Raw genomic sequence first — 8,603 nt, 5'->3', positions numbered from 1 at the left:
GTATATATGTATACTATGTTTATATATTGTATATATGTATACTATGTTTATATCTAAAACCCTAAAACCCTAGAATCACAAGGTTAAGTGTCAGACAGAAGATCGGTCGCAAGGTTATGCATCAGACTTAGCGTTCGTACGCTTAAGCATCAGACTTAGGGGTCGCAATTTTAAGTCGTAGAGATAACGCGTCAAGACTTGAGCATCAGACATAGTACCATAGTGATAGTGGTCGCAAAACCAAGTTTCAGACTTGAAGGCATTTCATAGAGGTGGAGTTCAAGTAATGGATAGCAAATCTCTTGTTGGAATTTAAAAAAAAATGTATTTCTATTTTTTTTGTTTTAAAAATAGCATGCTTTTAGTCAAAATAAGAACTCAGATATACTGTATGCCTAATCTATGGTTACGAAGATATATCATTCGTCTAAGCATACATTTCATGGACTATGAATTGGCCTAAAGAAGTCCAGTATCCGATGAGTTAAATACCAGATATTTAGATATTTATATTTAACGCCGACTTTTAATAAAATAAAATGAAATTGAACGACTGAAGATTAAACTTTTTTTAACGCCTATTTGGTTTGTTTTGCTTTTAAAAAAAAGAAATATTAAATATATTATATCTTTGGCTACATATTTACGCGCTATGTATGTAATAAAAAAAAAAGTACCGGACTGCCCGATGCGTAGCCATTAGTTGATTGTTTTTTTTACTACAAAAAACCTCGTGCCATTTGTGCGGTGCCAACCCGGGGATGCGTTATAGCGATTTGATGTTGAAAATTGGGATTTTAGGAAGTGTGTGCGACTGTGCGTATTCGAGTATATTAATACCATCAACTATTTTAGGCAACAAACATGCACCTGATGGCGAGTATGATTTATACTTCAGTTGATAAATGGAAGAACTGTTTGCGTTACCCGCCTGCATGGCTGCAGAGAAGTATCGCCCAAACAGACGTTGCTTTTGATTCCTTCGGATATTTCATTGGGTGCCTCGCAGTTGTCAGATTACAAAAGTGCAGAGTTGAGCGTTAGGAGTGATTATATACAAAATAATAATAATCGAGTACTACAAACATGCATGTGGGCGACGCAGCCGTATGGATGGCTTAGGAACGCGCTGCTAGACACCCAGCTCGATTTATATGTGGTATTCATGAGAAGTATTAATCTCAGTTGTAACATGAATTTTATGTTATTTCATTCTATCAACACGCACTTGCCTCGATGCGATACTGTACAACAAACTAAATAACCCAAAGGTGCAAAACCACTTCTTGACATGTATGCAGTATAAACCAGTATAGATCTCTGACTTGTCATGTGCGAATGTTCAGTCGTAGAACCTTTTTAACCGATTGATCCCGCACAGTGCTCTCGCCAAGTAATCTAAACTAAAGAGGGTCCGCACAAGTGCGTTGGTAAATGAAGAAGTTTGTACTTGACTTTTTATTTCAAAACATCATCATTGCCAAAATCACAAAGGCCAACACAATACCGATGAGGTTGATGCTAGTAGAGGACGCTGCATTACAAGTCGCTCGAGCACTATTATAAACACCAAATCCTGTCCCACATTGATCGTTGCCAACCAAGTTAACATCTTCGCAAGCGGTGCATCCGGAGTCGGTACAGAGCTTAAAAAAAGGGTCGTCGTTGATACACCCAGCCTGTCCATATACTATACGATTATCATATGTACGCTGAGAGCAGCTTCCATCAAACGTGTCTGTATATTCGACTGAATCACACGAGAAATCACTAAAACCGTACACATTTACCGGAGTGATCCCTGTGGTGGAAGCAACATTTGATGCTGAATGGACTTCAGGAACTTCATTCTTTATGTCCGAAGCAAATTGCGGACAATCTCCCTGATCCCAATCACATGCTGCGTTATTGCATGAATCATCACAGACCGCATCATTCAGCCATCCAGAAGGACACCCCTGGGCACAGTCACTGCTGATGTAGGAAGGAGTGCCGCTGCACAATCCAGCTTGACCGTTGCAAGTATAGGAACAATCTCCATTGATCATTTGGGAGGAAAACGAGCAGCTACCAATACTGCAACATGCAGCTCTGGCTTCATCAGCTGAAGAATAAGTAGATCCGATCACCCCATTACAAGACGTAAACGCGAGCATGACGATTGATAGTTGAGTATAAGAGAACATATTTTTGTAATGGCAAATGGCAGATGTCGGCAAGTTGAATCTAGAGTTGTGATAGCAGTGCAATCAGGTTTCGGATGCTTATAAAAATGATTTTTTAAGTTATCTTTTATAGCCATTAATTCGCTAAATCGCTTCTACTCCCTCTAGCATCGGGCTAATACTTAACACATATATTCAATTTAGAGGGCTATACAGATATCTAGATTACATTGCTGTGCAGATAACTAGATTCGTCACCTTCGATACAACAATTTAGTGGAACCAATCATATAAAAAGACTTGAGCACGAACAAGGCACGTGCATCATCATTTACCCCACGTTTATTCTATTGTTCTCTGAACACAATTTAAAAACCAGATTAGAGTGCATCGAACATAATTTAGATGTAGTTTGATAAAAATTCAATTTTGAATTCACGTCCAGGAATGCCAAACGTGAATTGAGAACGCAGAAAGCCGAAAAGCGGAAAGCCATACTTAGAGGCATATTCAGGAGAGAAGGAGACACCGAGTCACCGAGAGTCCGAGACATCCCCCAGCAAATTTATTCTAAAATACAATATGCCATCAATTGATCTCAACTATGTCATAATTTTTATGTTTTTCAAAACAAATAAGAGCAAGTTGGCGGTGCCAATGTATTTATCATTTGCAAATAATAAATATCTTTGAAATAAAAATATATATTATATGGCATGTTTAGTTGTTTGTAAATAACATAAATACTGTTGTTGGTGTTTAGTTCGAACGTTTCATTCAAAACAAAAGATATATTTTGATGAAATATCATTAATTTATCATAGTTATAAGGCAATAGGCCACTCCACCAGAGTAAACTGTTGTAGGAGAATTCAGTGTAAGAGGCCTGGAGTCCTGGACTCCCTTGGAGCCTGGAGGCGATGATCGGAATTTGTTGTACACTTGGAGACTTGGAGTCTTGGACTGCCACAGCTGACGGCTGACAGCCCACAGGACACACAGCCACCAGTCACATGCAACTTACAAGGTAGTATATACTTGACAAGTAGTACAAAATAGTAGCTTACTAAATATGGTGTTGGTTGGCTCAGAGACGAGTATGTATGCTCACTATATTAAATATTTATGGCAAAAACTGAACAGTAGTCAACATTCACAAAGAAAAAATGATGATAAAATTCTCCAGTGTGAAAGATCCACGACTCCATGACAAGGAGGTTTTTGGTTTATTTTTGAAAAAACAAAGCAAAAACATACCACAACTATCATGCGCTACTTGGAGATTCAAAAATTAAAATCTGTGAAAACAGAAAACTTGAAGGCTGAAGCCTGCTTCTTGGACTTCGCCTGTCTAAAAATTTACATAGAACTGCACAACTATTCTACATAGATACACACATATTATTTACTGTTTATGAACACATCCGAATTCGATTTGTTTTGTAATTTTAAAACGCAGTTTGTTTATTGTGTTCGACTTTTTTACAATGAAACATTCAATAAGTACGCGAAAGAAGTAATCATATCTGCCTCCCGAATAACACAAGTTGAGTGAGGTTTTTAAAAGCAATGTAAGCAATTGAAGCAATGAAAAACCCAGAACGGACACCAAAGTCCACCAGTGCAACAGCAAAGTAAGCAGTGAAGGCAATCGTTGCGAGGCTGCAGACCATTCCCCGTTGGAGCCTGAGAGTTACTGTTTACAATAGTGGTTGTCGGCTGGCTTGTTATTGTTGTAGGTTGTGTATGCATAGTCCCGGGCTGTGTATACGAAATCCTTTGCTGTGCATAATCTGGTTTTGGTTGCTGTAGGGCAAGCATCTGACTTGAATGTTGTTGCTGCAATTGCATCATTTGTTGCATATTCTGTTGATTTTGCATTTGCATCATTACCATCATCTGCTGAGTGCTATCTTGTTGACTCAAACTGTCTGTACGAGCATACGAAACTGGATTTGGTAACACCATAGGGGAATTATTCATCGCGCCTTGCGGTGGCCCCGTAGATGCAGGCTTAGAAGGAGGACGGGCAGGAGGCATTATCGCCTTTTCCGGTGATTCCGGATAGTCTGGTGGTGCCGTGGCAGTCATGAGGATAAATACGTCGTTGTTCTAAAGTCTAAGCTGTAATCTACTTTGATGTATTATTTATATACGAGATTTTTATATTCTGACATAGTGAGAGATAATTTTACTAGAATTAGAATGATGTTTTACAATTATTTTTTAATACTTTTGATAAAAAAATACATGCACCAAGTTCAGTCAGTGTATGTTAAAAATAAATACAGTCCAGAGACTGTGTGAACCTGTGAGGCCGGGATATTTGTTGTACACATTCCTTTCCAAATTTTAAATATATCCAAAAAAACGTAATATGTACATAGCTCGGTTTCCAAGAATCATAAATCTACAATCAAATAATGTACAACCAAATTGAAATTTTTTTATCAGTGTAAACAAATAAAGATACCTAAAACCCTAATTCCTAAAACCCTTAAAAACTCTAAAACATAGCCGCATAGCGACATAACCTTCTTTTTTTTTAAATCACTTTTATTTAGATAGATCTGTAAATAAAGAAAAGGAAATTTTGTTGCCATTCAAGAAATAGTTTTCTGTTTTCCGCCATGATAAATATGTATGTATGAACGGTATGTCTCAATATTTATAAAATGGGTTTTTCACTAAATCTAATAATAAAAATGAATTACATTATAAATATACAATACAATAGAATCTAAACACCATTTATCGCGCCTCCGCTATTCAAGAGAAAATAATAGACTATTGAGATAGAGGCTCTTTCACTCTCACTCTCTCTGAAAGATGAAAGATTGAAAAAGAGAGTCTGAGAGTCTGAGTAGTGAGTACTCTTGTAAGAACTTGAGAAGGAAATTATAGAGATTGAAGTATTCGTTTTGCCCAATAAATTAATGCCATAGAGATAAAACGTTTTCTTCATTAAAAAATCTTATAACTGGTGTTCTACTGTTCTTTTTAGTTTTTACAAATTATATTAACTTCAAACAATAAATGATAAAAACACACAAACACATGTCAGCTATTTATTTCTACTCTTTGAAAAATTGTTGTATTCACGGTAAATACGTATGCCATATGTATTTACATACATCTGGTACAGCCGCGTAAGCTTCAGTCTTCAATCTACAAAAGAATTATATTTTTCAAGTTTTTACATACGATTTTATATGTGAAAAAATATCTATTTTCAAGCTTCCGCTACCGGATTTCGGGATTTGGCTTTTAGAGAAGAGTCCAAAACCGTCGAGAATCAATTTCGGCCAATTTTGTGAAGGCAAATATTCAGGTCCATGGTGGACATTTGATTCCTTGGGTGCCTCACAACAAACGCATGGTAAATACAAATAACTTTTGACGAGAAACAATGATGATTGACAACAACTTAAAATTCTGACACACACAAAAACACATAGAACACTAATGTAAATACACAAAAATTAGTGCGTAAAACTCGACAAACGAAAGAACTATTCGGTATTTAACAACGACTGTGTAGATTTCTAAGTCGATGTGTCTGTTTGGGACTGAGTCTCAGGTATAATAGTATATTGAGACGACTGAGACTCTGTACTGGACATTGTCTATATACGAGTCAATTGTTTGTTAACTGCATCACGCAAAAGTGGTCAGAGATTGATATACTGCACCGTCTATAAATTGGACATCGTCATTACAAAGTTATGTGGGTGTGTAAGACCATTTCCATGCCCAAATTCGGTTTCAAATGAGCTATGTAAGGCGTTTTTGAAAAAACAGCCAGTTTTTCAAATTTTGGGGTCCGCTGAAATTTGAACAATACACCAAATCCAAAGTCCGAGTATGTACTCTTTTAAAAGTTTTTTTTTGTAAAGACTATAGCCTATAGTAGCATATTCCACGCAGCCAGCCAGCCAGCCAGCCAGCCACGCAGCCAGCCAGCCAGCCAGCCACGCTATCTACCGCCTCGATGGAGTATGTAATCTTGAATTTTCTATGCTCTGGCAAAGTTGAGTTGATTTTAGTCATCAAGCACGTTGCTAGATATAATAAATACCTCATTATTTTCTTCTCGGTGTAAATCGAAATTTTATGCTGATCTAACTAACTGTTTTTATGCGGATAGCTAGTAGTCTAGACTCTAATGTTCATCCAAAGGGTAGTTTTGTCGCCCCAGGCAATCATAATTGCGCTGCAACTACAAGAAAGCTTGACGAAACCCTTGGATATATAAGTAGTAGCCGGAAAGCAACACCGCACACGGAATTAGAATTTCTGTTCAGCAAAGAACATAGTGGATTTAGATATACGAACCAGCCTGTATTGATGTATAGGCAGTCGGTACCGATGAATATTCAGCAGGTCAATTCAATGCACAGTCAGCAGCTGGTACCAATGCATCAACAATCCGTACCGATGCAGCAGGAGCCCGTGCAAATGTATCAGCAACCCGTGCAGATATATCAACAGCCTATGCAGATGTATCAGCAGCCTGAACCAATGCAGACAGAGCCTGCACCGATGTATCATCAGCCCGTAACGCTGCAAGAACAGCCTGCACCGACACACCAGCAGCTTGCTGACGAGACTCGGCCACAGCCCTGGGTGAAAATGTTACCGGTAATCGGCATGTTTCCAGCAGCCTTGGCAACCATCCTGTATATCGTTTCATTAGCAACTAACGAGTTCGTCACCTGGAACGCTCGGGACCTAACAGCCGGATACTTTAAAATCTGCTTTTCGTACTCTTATGGCATTTCCTATAGTAAATGTGCCTTTCATACTGAGGCACTAGTGTGGGGTATAGTAATGGCAATCGCTATTCTGGCAGCGTCGGTGGCTATTCTGACGGGTTTGCTCGGATTCACAGGAAATTCAACTGCCGTATTTATCCCTGCACCTTTCCTTGGACTTTCTTTTATACTGGCATGTGTGAGCGTGATTGGTGGAGCCAATACAGAATATCAAGGTTATAAGAAAAGTGATGCGCCTGGAATCAAGTTTGGTTACAGTTTCTACTTAGCCATCGTCGGTATCTTTATTAATCTTTTTGCGCTAATTATCGCCATATATTGGATAATCCGTACGAAACAAGACCACACAACCCCAGTAGCTAATTTTGAGACTCAGACTTACAGTGGCTCGCAAGCAGGTCCGGTGAAAGAACCTTCCAAACCTGAATCCATGTATCCAACAGGGGCGGCAGTTTGTATTGACCAAGGATATAATTCCGGAACTGTCCTGTACACGCAACCCCAAACACCAGTGCGACCACCCCCGCCTCAAACAACAATATTGGCAAGATTACCGTCAAAGAGCGAGTCGACGGTCGCCCACCACACGGCGACCAGTTTCGGAAAATACGAAGATTCAAAAATCTCCGCACAGAAACCGGCCAGACCTACTCTTCCTCCACAAGCACCAACTGGTGGATTTAGGACAAGCGATTCTTCCGACAATATTCTGCACATATAGCAGGTATAGACGAGAATTAAGAAAACAGTGATACGTGGACGACATCAAAATATTTCACGTTTTTTAATTCTAATCTCTTCGTACTCTCAATAAGAGATATACATTAAACAGAGAAACAGCGAAATATGGTTAAATATTTGTATGTCAGGGTTTTACTCATGGTCATATTGGTGTAGTAATATGTTAAACGATATTGCATTAATAATGGAATATTGGCACCGCCAAGTCGCCAACTGTCTCTCGAAATATTTATATGTGTGAAGCAGGTATACAGTTATCGTTCAGTATTCTGGAGGGCAATGGAGAAGCTTATTGCCCGTGGCAATTCTGCACAATTAGCTATCGAAAAGCTATACGATTCATAAGGTAGTGGACTGTCGGTGTCAAATCTGAAACGCGAGATTAAGAAAGATAAGAAACCAACGAAGGTTCAATAAAGCAAGTCAATGTATATTTGAATGTATATAACACAAAAAAAAATGGAAATTTGATGAAAAAGTGCAAGTATAGAGCCCTGTATATCTTTCAAAAAAGGGCAAAAAAAATGGTATCGGGTCAGTTTGTACCAGTCATATAGAGTACTACAAAGAGTCGTACAATCAACATATATTTAGGTAGTAGTACTTTTAAAATATCCCAAAATCTTTATAAAACTATCAGGATAAACGTATGAAAACGTACTCATTCAAAGATATAACTACAGTGATTGGATTTTTCTAAAATTGCAGCAAAAAAGCGCACGTTTTATAATTTCATACTAGAACTTAGTAGTGATATTTATATTTTATCCCAAAATCTAAATAAAACCATCAAATTTCAAGAGACAGTTGGCTATATATATATATATGTATGTATGTGTGTGTGTGTGTGTGTGTGTGTGTATATGTATATATATATATATATATATATTATATATATATATATATATTATATATATATATA

At 37.9% G+C, this 8,603-nt stretch overlaps 3 protein-coding genes across 3 annotated transcripts; 1 reads left to right on the top strand and 2 right to left on the bottom strand.

Annotated features, from left to right (window-relative positions):
* Nucleotides 1-1,443: 1,443 nt before the first annotated feature.
* On the bottom strand, nt 1,444-2,259 carry SARC_06249 (hypothetical protein). Its single transcript, XM_014299860.1, has one exon. The coding sequence runs from the start codon at nt 2,184-2,186 to the stop codon at nt 1,464-1,466; it is 723 nt and encodes a 240-aa protein (XP_014155335.1). The 5' UTR covers nt 2,187-2,259; the 3' UTR covers nt 1,444-1,463.
* A 1,190-nt stretch (nt 2,260-3,449) lies between these two features.
* On the bottom strand, nt 3,450-4,308 carry SARC_06248 (hypothetical protein; the record flags this gene model as incomplete). Its single annotated transcript, XM_014299859.1, has 2 exons — nt 3,762-4,308; nt 3,450-3,512 (listed from the first exon to the last, which is right to left on the bottom strand). The coding sequence occupies exons 1-2, from the start codon at nt 4,254-4,256 to the stop codon at nt 3,450-3,452; spliced, it is 558 nt and encodes a 185-aa protein (XP_014155334.1). The 5' UTR covers nt 4,257-4,308.
* Nucleotides 4,309-6,471: 2,163 nt separating this feature from the next.
* On the top strand, nt 6,472-7,823 carry SARC_06247 (hypothetical protein). Its single transcript, XM_014299858.1, has one exon. The coding sequence runs from the start codon at nt 6,513-6,515 to the stop codon at nt 7,659-7,661; it is 1,149 nt and encodes a 382-aa protein (XP_014155333.1). The 5' UTR covers nt 6,472-6,512; the 3' UTR covers nt 7,662-7,823.
* Nucleotides 7,824-8,603: the final 780 nt, after the last annotated feature.

This window comes from Sphaeroforma arctica (genome assembly GCF_001186125.1).
Source record: "Sphaeroforma arctica JP610 unplaced genomic scaffold supercont1.438, whole genome shotgun sequence".
Lineage (NCBI taxonomy): Eukaryota > Ichthyosporea > Ichthyophonida > Sphaeroforma > Sphaeroforma arctica.
Note: the sequence above shows the minus strand (reverse complement) of the source record. Positions and strands in the feature narration are given on the sequence as shown.

Coding starts and splice junctions, on each gene's coding strand:
- SARC_06247 (XM_014299858.1), top strand. CDS start 6,513: ATGTATAGGCAGTCGGTACCGATGAATATTCAGCAGGTCAATTCAATG.
- SARC_06249 (XM_014299860.1), bottom strand. CDS start 2,186: ATGTTCTCTTATACTCAACTATCAATCGTCATGCTCGCGTTTACGTCT.